This window comes from Gopherus evgoodei, chromosome 9 (genome assembly GCF_007399415.2).
Source record: "Gopherus evgoodei ecotype Sinaloan lineage chromosome 9, rGopEvg1_v1.p, whole genome shotgun sequence".
NCBI classification, from domain to species: domain Eukaryota; kingdom Metazoa; phylum Chordata; order Testudines; family Testudinidae; genus Gopherus; species Gopherus evgoodei.
This window is the reverse complement of record NC_044330.1, coordinates 90,627,847-90,652,723: the sequence shown is the minus strand read 5'-3', so window position 1 is coordinate 90,652,723 and position 24,877 is coordinate 90,627,847. Positions and strand designations below refer to the sequence as shown.

General features: G+C 39.3%; 1 protein-coding gene across 3 annotated transcripts in view; it reads right to left on the bottom strand.

Annotated features, from left to right (window-relative positions):
* AMMECR1 (AMMECR nuclear protein 1) overlaps positions 1-24,877 on the bottom strand; it is a 109,798-nt gene continuing 84,921 nt past the window's right edge. For 2 of the 3 annotated variants that reach the window (XM_030575030.1, XM_030575031.1), the window contains 3 exons: positions 17,371-17,461; positions 15,348-15,444; positions 1-4,303 (listed from right to left, as the gene is read on the bottom strand). In XM_030575030.1, coding sequence (XP_030430890.1) covers positions 4,189-4,303; positions 15,348-15,444; positions 17,371-17,461 — 303 coding nt within the window. In that variant the 3' untranslated portion in view covers positions 1-4,188. Of the gene's footprint in view, positions 4,304-15,347; positions 15,445-17,370; positions 17,462-23,392; positions 23,546-24,877 lie in introns of all 3 variants that reach the window. The other variant, XM_030575032.1, reaches the window with a different exon arrangement.

The following is a 24,877-nucleotide window of genomic DNA, read 5'->3' as shown; positions in this document are numbered from 1 at the left end:
TTTTTCCTTATTTTATTGGGTAAATGATTTAAAAGGTAAGAACAATAGTGTTAAAACTACTACAATATCTTTCCACAGCCATATCTCACAGACCCACAGATAACCTTCTATATTTTTTTTTTTTGCTTTTTCCTCATTTTTACCTTTTTAAGCCATACTCATAGTAAAATGCCCATTTCAACAGTTTCTTCACACTAATAGCAATTAAATGTTGGAAGGGAGGATCTAGTTATAATGGAAGGGGGTTCAGGTAATCTGTGATATTATTGTAATCAATAATCAAGTTACTAATAAGGAAGGAAAAAGACAGGGGCCCTATAAGCTACTCCAGGTAGCTCAAAGCCCATTACATGTGTCACCATTGCATTCCAGATAACTTATTATGCTGGTGAACAATTCAAGGTAATTTTTTCATAACATATAAAACACTAAAATAACTTAGAAACTAGATCCAAATATTTTGAAAAGAATCAACTTTGATATACAAAAACAGTCATAAGTTGTTACAAAAGTTTCAAACAAAAGTTTGTCTTCTCAGTGCGTTTATGTACCAGCACAGTTACTGGATCCAGAGCAAAGAAAGAGGTTTTTATTTTTTTCTTTAACAGTAATAAAAAACAAGGAAAACATATCTTTGTATATAAAGAATCATTGCTGGTTTTAAGAATAAACGTAACCAGAAACCCTTAAATCTGAGAGGCACACTTCGGGTTTCTATATATTTTTTTTTAACATAAAAGGAAAGTCACCAGTTTATTTAAATGAAGGAGGTACTCAGACTCCTCAAATAAACTTAATTCAATTAACATCACTAGCAAAAATCAGTTAGAAACTGTACAAAAATAAAAAAGTTAACATTTAATCCTGCAGGGATTTTGTAAGGACTGGAAGGCAGGCTTTAGGAGCAGCATTTGTGCATGGCTGGAGGCTTCTTTGGTTCGATCTAACACACACAAGAGATGTAACCTACTCCAGACAACAGTTTCAAAAAACTGCACATTTGAAGACAAGTAAAGAGGTTAATATACAAATGTCAGGGTGTGCCACATCAATTGCCTTAATTAACTTCATACATGAGGTCAAAACTCACTACTGTGCCCTCCACCTGCTGTGTCTCTAGCACTTGGGTGGAGGTGGGAGAAGTCAGTGGGGCAGAAGGAAGGCCACTTATGTGTGAGTTAGAGGGGCTCGCTGTCTAACTCAGCTAATACCACATGGATCTGAGGAAGAGGCTTCAAAGTGACAATTCAAGCATTTTAAAATGGAATAAAGCAAACTGATTAGTGTTTCTCTAAAGCTAAAATGTTAACTTAAAAAAATCCAGTGAAAGTACCCAACATAAACATATTTCCACTGAACTATATCTAAAAGGCTATTAGTGTAGTTAAATAAGAACATTCGTGAAACTGATTTCACACACTATTCTTGATCAGGTTTAGAAAAACAGACCTATTTTGTCCCAGGGCACGTCTGAGTGAAATACATGTATGTTTATTCAAATATACCCATAAGTATATAAGAAACATAATCAACAGCATTCTCGGCACTTACATATCGAGGAGATAGGTGCCCCTGAAACACAGTAGGTAGATTTGATTATTCTAAGCATGAAAAAACAGTGTATTTCTATGATTGACCCATATATCTGTAACCTGGTCTGGAAGGACCTGGGCATTAATTGATTTTCAAGCACACCATTACAATTTGTATAACACTCTTTGAACTATTCTTTTTAAGCAACAGCTACTGAAAGATAGACAAAAATTCATTGTGCATTATGCTGTGTACAAAAAGGAGACAAAACTATCCTTTTTTTTTCCCCCCAAGCCATGATGGGAAGTATTGCTGACCTTGTCCTTCAAAACCTGCAGGATTGTTTATTTCATCAGTATATCATTATTACACTGGTAAGAAATTCTGTATAACATCTGCATATATATTGAGGATTTTTAAAAAATCTGATATGATTTTAGAGTCCGCATGACCAGTCACGTGACCTGCTCAAGGTTGATTAGCACCTTTAAATACATATATATTTTTATATATAATAGATTTTTTTTAAAAAAAACTTCTAACAATGAGCTCATACAGAAGCATGAGCATGCTGTAACGAGATGATGGGTAAAGATGGGGTGAGTGACTTTTTTTTTTTTTTGCAGCAGACAATATTATTCAGCTTGTGCTCAGTTTCCCTATAAGGGCAAGAAAAAAAACTTTCAATCAAGCAGCCACTTGTTTACAGTTTCCACTTAAAAGCTAATCCACTTTAAAATGTTTCCCAAGTAGAAACAAGACAATAGTATCATCCAAAATATCCTCTATATAAACATCTATTGATTTTTGCAGTGTCCGCTTGGCATATCTCTTGGCTTCTGAATTTTCAGGCCCTTTTGTTTGCTTATAAATTAAGGCATCGCAACTGAAAGTGTTAACATTTGGACATCAAATGCTGTGGATGAAGGAATACCAAAGACCTATCTTAAAACTAACCCAGCAAAACCTGCCTCATATTACAGGTGAGCAGTAACAATTTACCCAATGAGCTTTTAAAATATAAAAGTTTTAGAATTATCAACTAGCAGTCTGCCATTTGCTACAGCAAAAGTATTATTAGTGCCATCTTTTTTTCTCTTATCTGTTTAGAATATGTATTTTGTTTTATACACACACACACACCTATTATTTGAAATATCTGGGGATTTCTGCTTAATGTATTTTACTCACCTGTATGCAGAGGGTGTTTTTCTCTGATGCATGGGGTATATTATCCCCTTGAATATGCAGTAAACTACTACTAGTGCTAGTGAGAGTTCTACAGCCGCAAGAAGAGACTAGGCCCCAAAATGTTCAGGTCTTGCTACTCTACCACACATTTTTTATAAATCCCATCTCCATTACTGCAGCTGGAACAAAACAAAAAATTCTGATCCATACAGTAAATGGATTTCTACCTCTTCTTCTTAGTGCGGAAAAGTTACCAGAACTATTTCACAGTACTTACAACTCTCCAGGACTGTTCCTGTAATAGATGAAGACATCTGAAATCAGGGCATATTTGTCCTGTGCTCTCTTTCTCCAACACACACAGTTTCTTAAAACAGCAGTTAATTGCTATCTGGCTAATCATGACATCATAAAACTTAGGAAACTAAAGAAAAAAGAATAAGATGGGGAGAGAAGAGAGAATTTTTCACAATTTGCTTGCTTAAAAGAATCCCAGTTTAAAAAAAAATTTACACCAGATCAGTAGAGAGCTGTCCAGTGCTTTTAATAGTCTTCCTATGATTTTTATGTAACTATATTATTGTCCTAGTCAAAAGGCACAAAAGCCTAAATCCATTTTCTTCCTAATATAACACTGCCTATTCACCAACCATTATTAAAACAAAAGTGACTCCTATTTTGAGAACGTCAGAAAGTAGTCTCTTCTCTGCATTACACACACTGTTTTGGTGTCCGATCCTGAGAGGGGCAGAATACTCTCAATTCCAATATAATAGAATGAGAGTTGAGGGCACTTAGTACCCTGCTGGATCTGGCACTTTAAGTCTGTAATCAATTAGACCAACTGATTCTGAAATACTTCCTATCATCATTGCCTCTTATGCTAGGTGCAACAGCTTCTCTTCATCTGGAATACTACTCTTCAAATTCTGTCTGTAAGTACTGAATCTGAAGCTCATGTATTTAACTACATGAAATAAAAAGCCTTTACTACAATGATGGGGAATGTGTGCTTAATACCTGAATCTCTGATATGTTTCATTCCCTGTTACAACTATTAATGCAACAGCAACAAATGTCTTACTCAAAGAAAGGATATCCCTAATTGTAACCTTTAAACACTAAAGTCTTCCTTCCATCCACAGTCATAGAAAACCTTGATTAATGTAATTCAATGTTAATGTAGTATAAATTTAAAATTTTATAAAAAAAACAAGGGTTATATATGCTGCAAAAAAACCCCGCAGTGACTCAATAAAAAAGAATTATGAGAGCTTTGTAATAATGCAGTTTTCTCACCCGTTGCCACGATGAACTTGACCAACCAAGGAGAAGCGTCAACGTGGCAACGGAAACTATCATCATAAAATGGTACAGTAATAGAGATAGCTAGACCAGGAAGGGGCGGGGTCTCCTGGGAAGAGGTCTGCAGAGAGGTCCAGTGACTGGTCATGTGGCTCAGTGTCAGGAATAATGGTTGTATGGTGGAAGGGGGTGCCCAATGCCATTTTGGAAGTGATGATGCTGACGATGGGCAAGGTACTCTGTGTAGCTCATGGTCATCTTCTCACTACGGTACCTAAAAATGGGCAAAGAAAAAAGTAAGGATTTTTAAAAGAAACCATTAGAAACTCTGAAGTTAGGCTTGGAAGGATTAGATTTAATCAGTAAACATCAACTTCACTGCATACACACAAACTGACAAAAAAAATATTTCCATTAATTAAAAGCTAAAATGTACAGAGTGGCAATGTAAGAAAAACGCTGCTTGAGAACTTAGAGAATTTGATTTAAGGATATTACTTTATATATTTTGACATGTGATGTTGACAATCTGTGTTAATAAAAAAAAGCTTTACTTCTTGAATCTCTGTCTACTGTCATTAAATAATTGCACTACCCACATAATCCCACTACTGTGAAAATTTAAATAGATAAAAATGGAAAAAATGCTTAAAAATAAACATGGATATTATCCACCAAAATTACAGACAGTAAAATAAAAATCCAATTCTGCCAGTACTAACTGAGGTTATGATACTAGTCATGCTTTCCAAAAATAGAGATTCCATCATTTTGCTACTAGAGAGTCAGACTCTAACCAGAGTTTCAATGATGCAAACCCAGAGTAACTCCATGGATTTCACTGGGGTCACTTGGATTACTTTTTCAATTTCTTTAAAGCGCCTAACCCGGTGATTTTTTTACAACTGAATATATACAAAAAGTATAAATGTCTTCAGAAGGTGGTGTCCAAGGAGATGGTAATAAAGCAACATCAGTGTGTACCAGAGTTACTCCAATCCTTAACCAACTCTCCCCACAAAGTCGGAGAAGATGCAAGAACCACACATGGCCCAAAATTCATGTGGCCTCCTTTCACATACTATCTTTAGTTGTAAATGCCCAGTCTGGACCAAATTATGCTTCTAAACAGGTGCCAATGCAGAATAACTCCACTGAAGTCAAAATGGAGTTACTCACCTTTTTGTACTAAAGTCTGGTATACACCTAAAAGTTAGGTTGACATAGCCTGTCTGTCAAGGGTGTGAAAAATTCCCACCCCTCAGTGCTGTAGCTCTGCCAACATAATCCCTAGACACAGCTAGGTTGACGGAAGAATGCTTCCATTGACCGAGCTACCATTCCTCAGGGATGGCATTCCTGCAGTGATAGAAAAACCCCTTCTGTCACTGCCGGAGGCATCTATCTTATCGCACTATTGTGACACAGCTGTGGTGCTGAACCTGTGCCGCTATAGCACCCATAGTGTGGATATGGCCCAAGTATAACAAAGAAGAATCTGGCCCCTTGTAGTTCCTTTTTAAACTCTTTATAAAAAAAATTAATAAAGTTTTCTAACAAAATTGCAAACTGCTGCCAGATTTACACTCTGCTGTACTGTAAAATTGGGAATTGTGTATTTATGTTGAGACTATACCTCGTGCTCTGTTGCCACAAACTGATTCGAAAGACCAAAAATAAGGGAAGCACAAGTGTACTTGACATGATAGTGTTTGTTAGTGATGTATTAATTCATTAAATGGCTTCCGGCCTTGGCTGAAAGACGAGTCATGCATCTTCTCAGTTTGATGTGAATGAAGTGTGGCACTTACTATGCTGCCCCTTCCACTCTGAAAATAATCCATCAACTTGGCAGCTAATGAAGTTACCTGAATGTGTGTCAAAGCAGGCCAAGGGCAGTCAGTCTGAAACTAGAATCACATCTGCTTGTTTAACCAGATGGAAAAACAAAATCCTCCTGCTATCCTTCCCCTGCCTCCTAAACCACTTTTTAGACATTCTCTGTGAGAGAAGAGAGAATTAAAGTTGATGCTAATACTAGAACTCACAGGACAGCTGGAACTACTGCCATCACTCTGAAGTGGGGATCATGAGCAATGGACCAGGTTTCATCTATTTCAAGGGTTCTCAAACTTCACTGCACCATGACCCCTTTCTATCTACAAAATTACTACACAATCCTAGGAGTGGGGAGCCAAAGCCTAGCCCCACTGCCCTGAGTGGAGGGGAGGGAAAAGAGGGGGAAAGCCAAATTCCAAAGGGCTTCAACCCCAGGCATGGGCCTTGTAACCTGAGCCCTGCCACCCATGGCTGAAACTCTTGGGCTTTGGCCCCAGGCGGTGTGGCTTGGGCCTTGGCTTTGACCCCTGGTCCCAGCAAGGCTAATGCCAGCCCTGGTGACCCCATTAGAACAGGGTGGCAACCCACAGTTTGAGAACTGCTGGTCTATTTAAATTTTTTTCACCTCTAACTTCTTGAGTAGAGAGAGAAGTTACGCCTCTTGCCCGAATTCTCTCAATAATCTAGGAGGGAAAGGGGGCAGCAGAAGCTGCATGACAACACAATAATTTCAATGCAAAAAGCAACTGGAGCTGTGTTTCAAGATATCTTATCTGATGAGATGTGTTTAGTGTTTCACTGTTACCCTGTATCCCAGATGTTAGTAGGAGTTAGTTTAACAATTCAAATAACGCAACTACTGAAAGAAAGGAACAGTCCTCTAAATACATATTTTTGACTACTTCACTGATGAGGGCCAATAATTCTTCACTGGTTTGGGTGCTGTACATGTAAAGAAAGACTACGCTCGAGCTGGAGGTGTTATTTACAGCTCATGTAGATGTACGTGTGCTAGGTGTGATCAAGCTAACACACTAAAAATAGAAGTGTACCTGCAGAGGCAAGGGCAGTGAGATGGGTTAGCAACCTTGAGTACAATCATTTCCTGGTAAGTCTTATTCTCTGAAAACTGTAGGAGATTAGTATTCCTAGGTTCTTGTGACTTGCGGAAACTCATATCAAAGCTCTAATACCATTAACTCTAGCAGCAGGAGCCTCTCCTACCATCTCCAATTAGTTCCTTTCTAAGCAAAAGGTAAAAAGTTACAGAATTGAAAAAATAAAGGTTATGTTTTCTATACTTGGAAACTGAGTTTGGTTCTCTAAAGACTAGCTCCTTCCCTTGAGCCTCAGGACTATAATTTTCTCTCTTTGTGTTCTTAACAATGATCAAGTTGACCAAGAGAATTCTGGATCATGAGTTGTCAGTGAGCCACAAACGCTGTATTTTTCAATGACGATGTCCTCTCTCACGCCCAAAACACTTATTTTCACAGATGACAATATCATTCTGCCTTCCTCCTCTCTGAATCTAAAACACAGTAACCTAACTTGGTGGGCTACTCTTTATCTTAAAGAGAACCCAACTTTTAGAAAATCTCAGTCTTTGTTTTTCATCACGTTAAGAAGGCAGCTTCTATATAACTAAGAGATTAAGGTACACATTTCACAAACATATCTCCTCCATCAGAAGCTTGCGATCACTCCAAAGTTGGTGGCTACCTTGGAATGGACAAATCTCATTCATTCTATGACAAGATCTGCAAGACCACAGTGGTGGTGGTGTTCCCCACTCATATTTTCATCAGACAGATACCCACTCTCTTTATATGGAGATGACTTTTGGGCCCCACGGTTGGTACCACATCAGTAATTTAGTGCCTTATCCAAATTTACTGTTTAAATGAAATGATTCTCAGTGATTTCTCCCTGCCCTGGGGGTGATGATCAGGGAAACTCTCTAGTACAAATTATGAATTCTGGTTGATTTGTGGAGTTATTATGAAATGTTACTATGAAAACTGCTGTGATCATGAATACTTGTATATGTATATGTGTGGATCCTCCACTGCAGACAGAACCTGCAGGGGGTACACACCAGACAAGAGACAATGGGGCATACTTAATGTTAATGATCATGCTTTAATCACACACAAGTTATGCTAATGAATGGATGCATGCTAGGGGAAAACCAGCTTTACCCATCCTCTAAGGGTGCAGGGTTGTGGGGGGAGGGAAAGTTACCAATCACTGAACAAACAGCAACAAAGAGAGACAGACAGGAAGAGGGAGCATTGGACAGAAGAAAGCAAAGTCGCAAGCTGGGGGAAGGAAACTTCATGAGGGAAAAGCTACCCTATATGTAACAACACGCCCAAAGCAGGGATACCCTGGCTGCCTTCCTGGATACAGATGACCTCCAAAGACTCCCAAGAGACAAGTGATCTAACAATGTGCATTGTGTTTTGGATGTTAGTTATGGTCTATAGATCTGTACTCTCTTGTGCTTTATATGATTAAGTAAAAGAGGATTATACGTTAAGACTTGTGAAGCATTTAGCACAGATGCTTTGCACAAAAAACGGTGGTTAACTTTCCATAACTGTAGCTCTTCATGTGCTGCACATGTCCATTCCACTCTAGGTCTGCATGCACCCTGAGCATAGTCGCTGGAAATTTTTCCCTCAGCGGTACCCGAAGTGTGTCACACGCCTTAGTACCAGTATAAAGCGTCCAATTGACCCCTCAGTTCCTTCCAGAAAACTCTGATGTACAGGGGCAGGAGGGCAGGTCATGGAATGGATGCACAAAACATCTCAAAGAACAACAGCTACAGAAGGTTAGTAACAGTTTTTTCTTCTGTGTGATTGCACATGTGCATTTCACTCTAGGTGACTCCCAAACAGTTGAACAGGTGGAGGAATCGGAGTTCATGGACACACTGACTGCAGAAAAATTTGCCCAAATTTGACATAATCTCTGGCCTGTTGAGTGATGGCATAATGGAAGGAGAACATGTGCACTGATGACCAGTTCACTGCTTTACAAATATCCTGAACAGGGATCTGCGCTAGGAAAGGCAGATATGTCATTTGAAAAAATGGATCGGCTATCCACCCAGGGTTGGAAAGCTTATATTGCTGCAAGGTGAACCTTGACAGAGGAGAGAGCTAAGCCCTGCTGCTTCAGGTGCAATAGATATTCAACTATTTCTTATAAGGATGACTGCATGGGTGAGATTCCACGTTGCAATGCCCACACAGAGAACCGCTTCCACTTTGAAATGTAAGTAGTCCTGATGGAGGACTTTCTACTACCTAATAGGATCTGACAAACTTGCTCTGAGCAAGCCTGCTCCCTGGGATTTAGCCATGAAGCTTCCAGGTTAATAGGTGAAGGAAGCTCAGGTTTGAGTGGAATAGCTGACTGCGGTCCTGAGAGATCAGGTCCAGGGATAACGGAAGAAGGATTGGTGTGACCACTGAGAGGCTTAGCAGAGTGGAGAATCAATGTTGGCAGGACCATGCTGGGTCTATCAGAATGACCTGGTCTTGGTCCCACTTGATCTTTAGCAGTGCATGAGCAGGATAGGGCGAAAAGTATAGTGAAGATGTCCCATCCACAGTAGCAGAAAGGTTTCTGTGATAGAATCTGGAGTGTGGCCTTGTAGGGAGCAGAACTGGGAACACTTTCTGTTGTACTTGATTGCAAATAGGTCTATGTGGGGAGACCCTCACTGCTGGAATACATCTGTCACCACATCTGGGTGAAGGGACCACTCTTGGTGATGGGAGAAAGACCTGCTGGGGCAATCTGCCATCTCATTTTGTGTTCCTGGACAAAAGAGGCAAGAGAAAGCTCCTCTTTGCCTGCTGAGACAAAACATGGCTGCAGTGTTGTCCATCAGAACAAACAACTTTCTGCCCATAATGTGGGGCATGAAGGTCTGACAGGCCAGGTGATCTGCTCTGAGTTCCCTGACACTGATGTGGAGTGAAAGTTCCTCCAGAGATCAAAGGCCTCGAGTTCTGAGGGGCCATAGGTGAGCTCCCCACCCTAGCTTGAGGTGCAGCCTTGCATGTTGTACCACGTAAGTACATGAGGCCATGTGACCTATTAGTCTCATACAATTTTGGGCTGCTGTGATTGGATGACCTCTGAGGTATGTTATCAGGGATGTGCTTGACTGGAAACATCCCTCTGGGAGGTAGGCCTTGACCTGAGTAGAGTTGAACACTGCTCCAATGAACTCTGTCCTTTGTGCTAGAGTGAGGGTAGACTGCTCTACATTTATCAGAAGGCCTAGGGACTTGAACACTACCTGAGCCCTGGACCAGCTCTTGTCTTGTCAGTCATCTAGATAAGGGCAGACCTGTACCCCTAAACTTCCTCAGGAACACTCCCATTATCACCATATATGTTGTGAACACCCATGGAACTGCAGCCAGGCTGAATGGGAGGACTGCGAATTGGTAGTACAAGTGGTTCACTACGAATCTGAGGAACCTTGTGTCTCCTTGTGGTATTGATATATGAATAAGCGTCTCTTTAATGGAGCATGGTGTAGCAATCCCTGGTATTCCGAAAGGGAATAATTGTTGAGCTGACACAGGTGTAAAATCAGTCTGAGACCTCCCTTGACCTTTTGGATTAGAAAATAATGGGAGTAAAACCCCTTCTCTCAAATTCTGCAGAACCCCATTCAGAGCTCCTACCCGAAGCAGAGATTGAACCTCCTGGCCAGAAGTTCTTTGTGAGAGGGATTGCTAAAGAAGGGGAGGGAGGGAGAGTTGGAAAGAGGTCTAGAAATAAATTGGTGGGTGTATCCCACTTCCACTGTGCTAAACACCCAAAGGTCCATGGTGATATAGGACCACATGCTGAGCAAGTGGGACAGGCTAAAGAGAGTTCGTGAATGAAGGAGAAACAGGGTCTGGCTTAGAAGTGTAGGACAGAAAGGGAACTTGAGAAGTCTTCTGGTCCAGTCCCGTGCACTCAAAGCAGGACTAAGTATTATCTAGACCATCCCTGACAGGTGTTTGTCTAACCTGCTCTTAAAAATCCCCGATGAAGATTCCATAACCTCCCTAGGCAATTTATTCCAGTGCTTAACCACCCTGACAGTTAGGAAGCTTTTCCTAATGTCCAACCTAAACTGCCCTTGCTGCAATTTAAGCACAGTACTGCACGGGCTATTGGGGCCTATAGTGCTTCCTTGAAGGTGCTGATGTGTACAGTCCAAGGGACTAAAGCATTCCCCGGGAGTTTTTTAATCCATGAAGCTTCAAAAAGTACATCCTGCAGGGTTTGCTGGACCTTCTGTGGGAGTCCCAAGGACAGTAGTCATGAATTCCTGCACATGTCCATTGCCAAAGCCATGGACCTGGCTACTGAGCCAGCCACATCCAAAGTGGCTTGTAACAAGGCACTTGCCACTAATTTTCCCTTTTTCACCAGCGAGGAGTACTCTTGCCTAACCTCTTGTGGGACCAAGCCCTTGAACTTCCACATGGAGTCTGACGTGTTAAAATCATACCTGCCCAGCAGCGCCTGTTGGTTTGCAGTTTTGAGTTATAACCCCTCCTAGCAGAATAAACTTTTCTATCAAACAAATCCAGTTTTTTGAGTCCTTGGATTTTGGGGTTGCACCCTGATTGGGTGACCAGATAGAAAGTGTGAAAAATTGGGATGGAGGGGAGGGAAGGTAATAGGCACCTATATAGTGGGACTGTCCCTATAAAATTGGGACATCTGGTCACTAATGATCCTGTCTTACTCTCTCATTGGCAGCAGATACCAGCAGGGATCCCGTGGTGGGAGGGAGGGGAAGATGGGTGTACAAGTGCTCATAACCCTGGGAAGGAATGAAGTATTTTTGCTCAGCCCTTTTTGACATGGGGGGAAGTGATGCAGGGGTCCATAATGGTCTCACTGAGAGGCAGGGCTAATTTTGATGGGCCTGGCGCAGCTAAAATATCAAGTAGGCTATGGGAGGACTCCTTCACTACCTTCACCTGTATGTCCAAATTTAAGGCCACCCTCTTCAACAAGTCTTGGTGAGCCTTATAGTCATCGGGGGAGCTGACATGCCTGTTCCTAAGACTGCCTTGTCAGTGGAGGAGGCAGCCAGCATCAGCTGTGGATACTCTTCTCTTTTGGCTCGGCAGGATCTTGTTAAGCTGGCTCCTGTAGTTTTGGTACTGACCTCGGTACGGGAGTCAAGACTGGGTGCTGCCAGATTAGATGGTGGTGCCCTTAAGCATGGTCGGTACCGATATAGTGTTGGTACTGCAGATGTAAACAGCTCATCTGGTACCGGAACTGAAGGTACCTGCGTAAGTGCCAGAGTCAACGGTGTTGACTTCTGCAATACTGAGCCAGAGGAGTGGCCTGGTTTAGATCTAACTCTGCTCTGGTCCCCGTGCCTGGCCATCCTCGTTGGTGATCGGTGCCAGGACTTGGGTACGGCAGGAGAAGCACTCCTTACCAACACGGAGGCATTCAGTGCCGAGACTCACCAACCTGGCTCAGATGGCAGTTTCAGTGCGGCTCCATGAGCAAAAACTTCAGCCTGGCCTCCTGATCCTTCTTTGTGTGAGGTTTAAAGTCTCTGCAGATCTGGCAACAGTCCCCAATGTGAACTTCTCCTAGGCACATGCAGCTTGAGTGTAGGTAGGTCAGGAGCATAGCCTTGTTGCAGGAGGCACAGGGCTCAAAGCCCGGTGACCAAGACATGGCTCAGCAACAGAGAATGGACCAAAACTCTGCTAATTCACCAAATTACAGAACTTAACTAAAACTAATTACAACTAACCATACAAATATAAGAAAAAGAAGACCACAGAGACAACTTGCCAAAAAGAACTGCTATCCATCATGGGCGGTAAGAAGGAATTGAAGGGATGTGGGGTCAGCTGGGTGATTTATATTGGAACTATAGGTGCATGGCATCAGAGGGCACTTGAACTGCCCTGATGGGTACCACTGACGGAAAAATTTCTGGCGACTGTGCTCGAGGTGCTTACGGTGCAATGCACACATGCAATCACTCAAACAGGAACTACAGTTCCTCGAGAACTAAACTGTAATCAGAAACTTCAATCCTTTAGGGTGAAGTTCTAGGAGAGGGTGTGTTTAAGCACAGGAGAGTCTGAAGGGTTAGCACAGCGCTCAGAGGCTAGGTAGCTTGACAGTGGGTTCCTGCTTTCAGAAGAGGGTGCCAGAAAAAAGGTTAGCATCTCAACAGTATACCTAGGGAACTGAGGATTGGGGAGCAGTGGCTAGACTTCATTCAGGCTCCAGAGGCTTAAAACACACAGGGATGCAGAGACACAACAGTCCAGTGGGTAGCCAGCAAAGGGGCACATGGCCAGATCTGTGATACTGGGATCTTACTTCTACTTTGGATTGTCACACATGAAAATAAAGGACAGACATTTTGTCCTGCCTGTTAGTTTCTTTTCTCCTAGTTTCAGTACTTGGGGTGATATACGTGGGACAAGTATTCCTACACCTCTTTCTCTCTCATATTGCTGTACTGAAATAAATGAAAAAAAAAGTCTGTCTACAAAAAGATGAGGGAAGTAATTCTGTATTTAGCAGTCACTGTACTGGTATCACTGTTTGAGTAATGACATCTGGAACTTTCTACAGAGGAAGCTTTTGTTATGAATCTGAGTGACAAGTCTGGTTCTGCCCCTACCTGCATGCGGAAGGGAGAATCCAAATAGGAATGAGACACACAAACTATGAGAAAAGAGAATTAAAACCCACCCAAACCTGTCTTTCCTTTTAAAGTGTCTAAGATACTTCATAACAAATTTGTAATCTATGGGGACATTCCAAAAATAAAGTAAGCGTTCAGTAGGAGGCAGGAAATTTCATGCAGTTTTAGTAGAGAAACAGGTTCTGTAACACAAATAGACCAAATTTGACTTTTGCTCAAAGACTGAGCCCAAGCGATAATACTTTGTATAATATATTGGTCTAGCGTGGGTAATGATGACTTTCTATAGTGGCTGTTCTCGGAAACCATGCAGCCTGATACTTATTTCAGTGCTACAGCATCCTTTGGTGCTGAAGATCCTAAGTTCTGTTCCTGCTAATGTATGAAGGTGGGTGGTTACCACGTGGCTACCCTGAAAATTTCAGACAGAAAGAGATCAGTGGCTTGCTAAGGACGCATATATTACTCTTGTTGTGCCTTAACAGGATCTTTAAGTTTTAGTTCTGCAAAGGAGTAGTAATGAGAGATTCTTTTCTACCGTTCTTTTGGGAACAACATGTCCTGGGGTATTAGTGCCAAATGAAGCAAAATATGCCAAATGGACTTTAGAAGACCTTATTTTACTGTAGCCTCATGGCCCGTTGATGATGAACTTATAGAGAAAAGTCTTATTTGAATAGACATAATAGCTTGAGAAGAGTATTGACAGCATGATGGTTGACTGAGGTAGAACGTCATTACCACCTTTGGAAAGAATTTAGGGCAAGTGTGTAGCACCACTTTATCCTTAAACTGGTTTGTATAAGTGGGCCCAGTCACTGAGGCTTGAAGGGAATTAAGTGTCTAAAATGAAGTAATTGTCACCAAGAAAAAATCTTTCTAGACTGTTCCCATCTCCAGGAATGGTTAACTATTACCAATGGTACCTTTGGAGAAGTGAAAATGACTTACTTGTAATTCTTTTTTCTCTGACTCTTAGTAGATAATCTGCAATCTCTCAATTTTGTAATTCATTTATTTTTTAAGTTGATAACAATGTACCTTTCTAGGTGCATGCAGAACTGCCCCTATAAAACCACATTTCTACATCATCCAGTTGACAGTGTGTCCTTTACAAATTAGAACATAATCTCAAAGCACTAAAAGTCAACAAACACTGCCTGGTTTGTGTGAAGGGAGTGACGTCCCCAGCCCAACAACATAGGGACTGTCAGCCTGATTAATCCAGCTGTAGGGGTAATGTTATGTAATGTATCACCTTTCTTTCAGAAAAGTTGGGAGGGTAATGTAGTTTCCTAGCAAGGGCATATGAAGCACCTGCACAAGCTGAACTTTAGAATTTTGAACGGTGAGAGTTCCTAATCTCTCGAACCCTAGAGGGGATATCTGTTACACCCAGTGCACTAACTTTGGAAAATAAGAGCTACCACACCCTTATCATTTTTCCAAGTTGCAAGCTTTAAGCAGCTGCATGAAATAAAATATACAGAGGACTCTTGAAAAGATATACATTAAACAGCAGCTCATTCTTCCCTTGCTGAGTGTTGTGAACTCCTGTGACTATTAATGGAAGTTACAGACACACACCAAAAGAAGAAAGGACCGCTGCTGCAGAAGGAAAAATATTGTTAAATCTGTTACTATGAAGGAAGACTTTACCATCAATATTTTAGCAGATGTCTGCAGGAAATAAACAAACTGGGGAAATATTGAAATAACAAAACATATCTGTAATGTAGCCCCTAATACATACCTGGTCAGTTTTATGGTTTTCCTGAACTCATTAGTAATTGGAGCTTTGTAGCCTCCTTTCCTCAATAAGGAATCTATGGTCTGAATGTGGTCCCATCCTGTTGAATTTTATCAGAATAAATATCAGCAAAGAGCATGTAATTAAACAGACTTCACATAAAAATATTACTTCATGTTATATTTTTGCATCTACTCTGCTAAAGTCCATTATAAAGATTCCCATAGATTTATAACATGTAAATTCCTGTGTTCCTAAGAACAGCCTCTTGCAGGAAGTACTATATTCAGGATACTTTCTACATCAAACTAAGTTTATTGTGCAAGGCAAAGATCTTGCACATAGTTTAAAAGTAGATCCAATACAGCCATGCTTTCTGGATATGGAGAAACAAAAATTATATCCTTCCAAAATCTAAAGGCTGTAAAAGAAAACGAGGACTTCATCCTACTATGGCAAAGTCACGTATCACAGTAACCCTTTAAATCATATTGAAATAAAGTTATAGAACCACTTGAAAATCAAGTTTCTATTGGAAATATTGCATGTAAGCAATTTTAACTGGCTCAAAGTGTGCCTTAACGGGTGCAGGTGGAGGACAGAAAAATCCCATGCCTCATCACCAAATGGTATAGCGTCTCTCACACCTTTCTGTAAGTGCCACTGTTAAAGTTAACAGCGATTCTTCCATTTTCAGAATTACAACATTAAATAATTTGCGGGTGGTTGGCTTATATATTTTTGGAGTATTAATCCACAAATAGCTTAGGTTAATTATGGTTCTCCAACAAATCTTTTACACTATTTTTAAGCAATATATAAAGATCAAATTTTGAATACATGGTATCTCAATAATATGCAGAAAATGAACTGTGGATCTTTTACTGATAAAACGGTTAGATGTATTTCAAAAGTAACAATTGCTTAGATTATTCAGATAGGTTAGACACAAGAACTAAATTATATAATTTTTCTTTGTCTGTTTCATAAACCACATGTATAAAAACCTGTTTTTTTTTTAAGAACTCAAAATTATATATATAAAAATGCTGACTAAAGAAGTTCACATGACAATTACACTTTATAAATATAGTATGAGCTGTCTTAAGTGACCATATAAGGGCTCAGCAAAAAACACTTTTTCCTGAAAGATGCAGATCTATAAGTACAGAACAAACAAAATTGTACTGGAAATCTTGGGGATAATTTTAAGTGGTCACTTGTAGACAAGGAGTTGTATATTCAAGGTGATCCTTAGTGCACTTTTTTTTTTATCTCTTAACACAACAAATCCAAACATAAGGAGGCAAATGCAAAAACAATGCAAAAATGAAAAAAAAAAAGCCCTGAGTCAGGGCTAGAAGAGAAAACATTAGTAAGTAGTTAGCGGATCAGCACCACATACTGGTATTAAACAGAACTAGTGTATTTTGTTCTTCCAAATGATGAACTTGTAAGTCTGTGCCTCTTTTAAAAGGGACACACTTTCATTTACAAAAGTATTTTGGGACATTCAGTATGAAACCAACTCCCTTCTACCCACCCAAGAAACAATGGGAAGCCAAAGCTCTTAAAGAGGATTAAGTGACGGCAGTGAGAGCCTAACAAGAGAAAAACTTCAGTATTGCAGGTTGAGAAATAACTCCACTGTTAAGATCCATGAGCAGTCATCCCATCACTAAGTTAAATGGGTTTTGCATTTCACTGATTGTAGCAAGTTGGGTGTATGAAAAATGGCAGCTTTTAATTAGCACTGTACCATCCCCTACATCTTTTATTTTGCATATTTCTGCTCCTTTACTCTTTATTTATGACTTGCTTAACAAACTGCTACAATTTATTGAAGTCTTCCCAATAAAGGGATTGATTTTATACAGGCATGTAAGTGGCATTTATAAGAGTCATTCCTTACAGTTAAGTATTGCTCCATCATCTGACATCAGTGCAAGGTCAAATATTGCATTTTAGGTTTATATGTATATTTAAATTCTTCACCAGATCATATGAAATAAAGTGCAACAATGACCTTGCTCCTTTGCAACCTCCGGTAAGTAGGTGGCGGTGCGTTTTGATCCTTTTTCATTGATGAATTCTATTCTAATGCCATGTACACCCACCTGAAAGAAATTGGCAGTTTTATTAGTACATTTAAAAATAATACAAGAAATTTCTAACGTGAAAAATCCCATGATGTGAGCCTTTTAAATAAAGGTTTACCCAATTTTAGATTTAAAAAACAAAACAAAACATTTTCAAGGTAATTCTGAAGTGAATTCAACCCTCTTTAATGGTGTCCAACTGACAGGCTGGCCAGTGCAAGCATGCCCTACAATGCCCCACTGAAGTACTTCATCTCTGACCTGAAGGGAACACTGTTTGAGGTGAGAGTAGTTTGGTCTCCATGTTCATTCAGTGCTTAACCTCTCTTTTGATCCTGCCAACGGGGGTGTTATTAACAGCATGTGAACACCTGTCCACCAGAAAGTGAACCAAGATCACCAGTTCTATTTCATAGGCAACCAGCTGGTCTAATGACTTGTGGCCATTAACAACCAGGATCTTGTCTGAACTGGCAACCTAATGGTGAAAAGTTTGAGATATTAGCAATCCCTTGAGCCTTCCAGTTCATGAAATTTCCACTAAATGTATGAAGAAGAGGGGTACAGGAAGGAAAGGTATTTCAAAGCTTTCGGAAGCTAATCAACTTCAAATTCATATTTCCATATATAGCAAGACTGTTTTCTAGTGTAAGGTCTACTGCCTACAATGAAGAAACCAACATTGCTGACAGAAAGGAGTGACATGCAACTTTCATGAGATGTTCCAAATTCCTAGAAGAAGTAGGCTGGTGCCCTTTCGAGGCATTGTTTGCAAAAGTAATGCGTGTGTACACAGCACTTCCCTATTTTCAAAGGTACAACAATTGCTGTAAACACATACTCTTGATCAGTTTGTCGTTAAAAGGCCTCCAGCTGGGAGTGAAATTTCTTACCAAAATTAAATCAACAGTTTTCAGTGACACAAATGTAAACATAAAATGTTAGTAGCTTTAGATTTTTATTCCTGTGCTCCTTAAATTTGGAAGTCTTCAGGTGCAGGTGGAAACAGGAGTATTGTGTGTTTAAAAGCTTATAGTGTTGTTTGGTTTAGATATCTGTTTTTTCGCACAAAACAAATCAACAAAACAAATCAACAAAAAGAAGAGAAAGATTTTTAGAATGAAGACTTATTCTAGAACAACTGCATGGCAACCAAATTCAAAACCAAGGATTAATATAATGGAGCACACAGGCTCCCCAGGGCCAACTGTCCTATTAACACACAGATATTTAAAGGTAAATATTATACAAAGTTTTTTTTTTGCTCCAGCATCTTCATGTGGCTATGAGTGTGGGGTGAGGGAAGGGAGATTACTCTGGTGACCTTGACTTGCAAATTCTCCTCCTCTTTATCAACGCACAATGTCTGAAATATGATGAAACTTTTCTGAATTGATTCACATCTTCATTCAGAAAAGTTTCATCTCTAACCTCCTTCATATCAATTGGTCTCAATTAATCTCTCTTACATTTCTGAACCTAAACTTTCACGTAAGCAGGTGTAACTTTGTTTTAGAAGCCAAATCTGTACCCTTGGAAGGTGTAATTCTGAACCAGACAGTTCTATTATGGCAAACGGAAATTTGGGAATGAAAAGTTTAAGCAGATCTTGCCTAATTTATTCTAGGGTCAAGGAAACCAACTAGTAACTTTATGCAAACTGTCAGACCACATCTGAATGATGGGAAACTTCACACTAATACAAAGTGATGCACATCAACATGGTTCATCCATGTGAAGCTCAGGTGCCCCCTTTTATTAGTGTAGCAATTTGTATCTTTTTCAAATCAAATTTGCAAGACACATTGATTAGAGCAGAAAAGTAATTACAGATTGACTAGATGCCAAGAAAAAACCCAAAATGTATCCTGACCAAAACATTTGTTTACATACAAACACTACCAGTTTTAAATTTTCCGACATACCAGAAACTGAAAAAACATCTATCTGTCCTAAAACACAACAACTGCAACTCCTTTGAAATCTATTTTTATTACAGCACGTAGATTAGGATTGGGGTCCTGTTGCTCTAGACAATATGCAAATCCAGTACAGGACGGTGACTACCATGAACAGCTTACAATCCAATTTTAGAAAAGGCTCAACAAGTGGGTTTAGCAAGCAATTGGAGGTAGAAAGGGGAGGACAGACAAGTGTAATGACATGAGCCTGTCAAAGTTATGTAGCCTAAGGCACATATAACATGACCATGGATTCCATTTTAAACCGTAACTTTTTTTTAAACTTTTTCTGTTTCCAATTTGTACAAAAATATTGTATTTAGCCTCTGTGTGTGGTAATTATCAGGCTATTACATATATGCACCCTCATCACTCTTCTTGCCTGCTTTATACTAGTAAGTTAGAAGGCTATTGACATTCTCCTTGTTTTAATTCACAAGTGATAATACTTTTATGGATCCTAAGAACAGATAAGGAGAGCAGTGGGATTAGAATCTAGATGAACAGATATAGTATTTACAGTAGTACACCTCTACCTCGATATACTGCTGTCCTCGGGAGCCAAAAAATCTTCCCGTGTTATAGGTGAAACCGCATTAGATCGAACTTGCTTTGATCTGCCGGAGTGCACAGCCCTGCCCCTGCAGAGTGCGGCTTTACCACATTATATCGGGATAGAGGTGTATATATTCAATTACTCAAGGCATTTTGTAAAATATGTTTTATTTTTAGCATGTCTTCAAAATCAAATTTTAAAATTTTGTGGAATATATAAAGTAAGGTCCACCTTCCTGTGCTAATATCCTGTGCAACAGAGGTGATCATGAAAACTTATAGTTTACAATCTTCATGACGAATTAACCAGAAATACAGTAAAAGCTGTGTCATCTGGCATGTTGGGGGAATGGTGGGGGAATGTTATCTGGCATGGTGGGTGTCGGTTAATCTAATATTCTGGTTCGCTGAGAGGTATTTTTTTTTTAACCTATGGAATACCAAATTTTCAAAGAATTAGAATTTAATAAAATGAATAAAGTATAAAATACAGTAGTGCAGTACAGAGATATTCACCAATCTAGTTGTAGTACTGCACTGCAGAGTGGTTGGTTTCTTGAAGTACTTAGGTGTATACAGGTAACCCACTGTATAGAAAACTTATCTTATGAACACTACATATCACTATAGGCACTGCATGGTGTACATGCAAATCACTAAAATACACTTAACACTAAAACTATACTGAACATAATTTAATATTTCTTTGGTGATTCAGAAGACACTTCAAGGCTCTTGCAGTGCCTCAGGGTCATCGTTATCAACATCAGTTATCATTGCAGATGTGGAAGGTGTAGTAGATTGGGCTGAATCTGTAATAGCCCTAAGACGAACCCTGGAAACTATTTTTTGGAATAAATCCCTGATAACAGCTTGCTTGCTAGTCTTCTGCCTCTTTTGCATAAAAGAGTGCAAAATGTGCAATTGCATAACGTTCCGGGCAGTATACTATTCCCTGTTACTAGATTGAAGATTTTTATTGTGAGATATCAGAAATGCCGGATAATAGAGCTTTCCGGTTGATAAAGTGCCGGATAACACAGCCTGTACTATACTGATGATGTGCTAAATGTGATTCAATACCTAACCAACAAATAACTGCACTCCAACAGAGAGTAAACATAATTCTCATTTGATGCGTAGATTGTGTCATAACCAATTCAACGGACTGACAGAGTTCATGGAAATGTCCTGCTCTAATTCTGATGTCCAACGCACTCCTGACATACTACTAACCCTTCCCACAACTACACAAGAACATTGCATTGGTATAACCTAACTTGTGAATTTAAACCACTATAGCTAACAACTGAAAACCTCTGCGTGGACATTCTTCTTCTGGTGTAAGTGTGGGGTTTTTTTGGTGGTTTTTTTTTTTTTTTTTTTTCCAGTTTAGGTTAAGTTGACTGGAACAGGCTTAAATTTTCGGTGGTTGTTTTTTTAAAACTGTCTCCTAGGTGCATCTGTTCACCAGGAATTCTAAAATTACTATCTAATTTCGTACAGACTGATGAAAAGCCATCTCTCGGTCATTACTATTCACTTTCATCTCATCATCAAACCCCACAGCCACAGTCTCAAGAAGCTTCTACAGCTTGGTAGCATTTCATCAAAAGACAACAAATTCAGGATAAAAGACCATTTCACATTATTTTAGGAACCAGAAGCTGACAAAATACTGGCCATTAAGTAGCCTGAATTTGTATGATGGTATGCTTAATGTGGAACTACTGAAGAAACTTGGCTAATTTTCTGTGCTGTCTGAATCCTGACTTTTCTTGATGTCAAGAAGGCTTGTTTCAATATCACAAAGCTTTCTCAAGAAATCTGAATCACTTTGTGGTGAGAAGACACAGATGATCTTAACAGGAGAAAAAAATGACTGAAAGGAAAAAGTACTGGGGGAACCCATCTGTGATTGGGTGTGAGTGATTGAGAAATGATAGCATAGCTTTTGCTTCCTTCTGTATTTTCATAAAAGAGAAATGCAGAAAATGTATACATTAGTTTGTCATTCACACATTAACAAGGTATCTACTCCCAAATAGCCAGTCTGTAGTACCAAAGCTTGCCTCATGAAACATTTAAGCATATTTCATACTTGTCCTATCCATTTTGTAGAATTTAATTTTTTCCTCCCAGCGGCTCCTGATACAGCGTCCTGAACCTCTTTCATGGGGTAAGGGATTCAGTGGCCTAACATGCAGAATGGATAGGAATCTCCTCTTTTATTTAGGATCTAAGCAAACCAAGCAATTCCCTTTAAAAAAAAGGATTCTGAAACCCACTGTATTGTTTAGTAACCTAGCAGAACATTTTTTTGTGTTTGATTTCCTCTGTGGAGCATTGTATTGTAAGGAAATGTCTCGCTAAATAGTTTAAACATTCCAACTCTGACATGAGTTGAGAGTAAAGGAATTCAAGAGCAAAAAAAAATTAATAATTTTGGAGAAGAGGAAATTGCAGTCTGGGCAGGGCAGGGATGACCTTAGTGGAAGGGGAGAGAAATTAGGAAGGAGATTGTAAGAAGGGTAAAGGGAGGAATAAAACTGAGTTTGCTTTGGGGATGAATGGCTGCAAGGGGAAATGAAATGGGAGAAAAAGTCCCATCAGATACAGTGGTGGATGTGAAAGGGTGCAGATCTTACTGACTCCATGTCAATGGCATTAAACAATATTTTACCTCCACGAGCTGCTTCCCCACTTGCCCTCTGGTGTCTACATTCTCTACTAAAATATTATCATTCAAAAACATATCCCAGAATTCATGACACTGCCTGTCTCAGACCTTTTCTTGATGAAAAGGCTGGGACATTACACACAAGTAGTCATTGGACAGGGGTAGTGGAGAGATGTCTCGTGGGAGGAAGACTCTGTTTAGAGAAATGAGGAGACAATGCATATCTGCCCAGCATCCATTTCAAACCACCACGTGTGTGAACTACTGATGCACAGTGCAATCATATACAGTCATGCGTGAATGGAAACCCTATGTATTTTATGAAGTGTCTTCATGAACCACTGTACTGAAGTGATCCTTTGACAGTAAACAGAAAAAGGTGCGAACCTTTATAAGAGGTGAAAATGGTGGCAATCTGAAAAATCATATGGGAGCTAATGGCAGTCAATTCACTCATGTCTCCTGTTTACTCGCCTGAAGTCTCTGCTGCAAAGAGGATCTCTCTCTGCTTGCTGCAACTGAAAAACTGATCTCTTCAGTTTGAGAAAACAATTCATTAATCAGTGGAAGGAAGATCTATCAGTCTGTTTCAGGGTATAGGAGGCACTCCTGTCCTGAACCACGTCTTCAAATGATCTTGTCTCTAAACCACCACAGCACTGCAAGTTGACTGGATCTGCAATTTTGAAATATTTTGACTTCTGTCAGCAAATTGCTGAATTAGCTCCCACAAGATCTCAATAGCATACCTACAGAAGTAAGGTCTCCTAACCAGGCTGATGATTTTTCAGGATGATCTGGAAATGAGCAGTTATACCAGATGGAAGACCCAGAATCTCTCTTTAGGTCATATTCTAGCCATCTTGAAATGTCTTTTTGCCACTGACATTGCATAACTGCAGTTCCCTTAAAAGAAACATGGATGACATAAGCTGTCTCACTGCAAGGGGCATGTACAGTGACACATCATTCTTTTAAGGATAACATTTCAGTATAAACGTCTTACTTTATATGGAATGCCTGTACGTCATTTATAGTTATATATAGCACCATCACTTGAAAAGCATGGCAGAAAGAACCACAGGATTTTGCCATGTTTCAGGAGACTCATCATATTATGGCCACCTCTTGATTCCCTTACCACGTTAGAGGCTTTAAAAGTATAATAATAAAATATTTGACAATACTCTTGCCTTTCCCATCCTTCCAAAAAAGGCTAATGGTTTCCCTTATTGAAGTGTCTTAAGACATTTCATAGCAAATATTTTTCTATAGACATTTTAAACCAACATATAGAATTCTACAGCTGGGATATAGTTCTCTATTTAATTCTATAGGGAGGATTACAAATTCTATCAAAAGGAATTTATATTTTATTACTATCTAAAGTCATTTCTGTCAAACCCTATTTTTTTTTCTGTTAAATTTTATAGGACTTTGTAATAAAATACAGAAGGTGAAATTTGGTTTTAAGCCCCTCTCTCGAACAAATATGTATTTTGGTCATTTTTAAGCAATATGCTTATTTGATAGAACATAATGGCTCCTTTGAAACAGTTTGTCATTATGTAAAAATATTTATCTGGAAACTTGAAATGGATATTTCAACTTGGGAAGATAATGATCATAATGTAAAAATATTTATCTGGAAACTTGAAATGGATATTTCAACTTGGGAAGATAATGATCATAACATTATACTGTATTAGATGATAGCATGAAGCCAATAAAATATTAGAGTGCATTTAAAACATTATGAAAAACAGTTTCTGAACATGCTAAACTGTAGCAACCAGACTAGACAAAATCTCAACCAGTTTAAATTATTTACTAAATTGATTTAATTATTGGCCTGTAAAGTTTCATTTAAAAAAGCCACTGTAGTTATTAATGCTTGAAAAATTGTGGTCCAAACATATATTGTACTTATGTAGCTCAGAGACCAACAATTGGATTATCTAAAAAAAAAACTTGTTCCTGGTTTAGGACAAAGCTTCAGCTCAGAGTAAATTTTTGACAGATGAGAGATAAATCATGAAAAATGGTGTTTATGGTGAAAATACTGATCGTTCCTCAAAGAAAACTTGCACCTATTTTGCTCAGTAGTAGAGAAGACATGAAGCTGCTGTCACTACCAATTAACTGTGAAATGCATTATATTTTAAATTTTCAATTACTATACAATGGGCACTTCTGAGGCTAATGCTGGAGACAGTCACCCGGATGAAAATGAGGTCA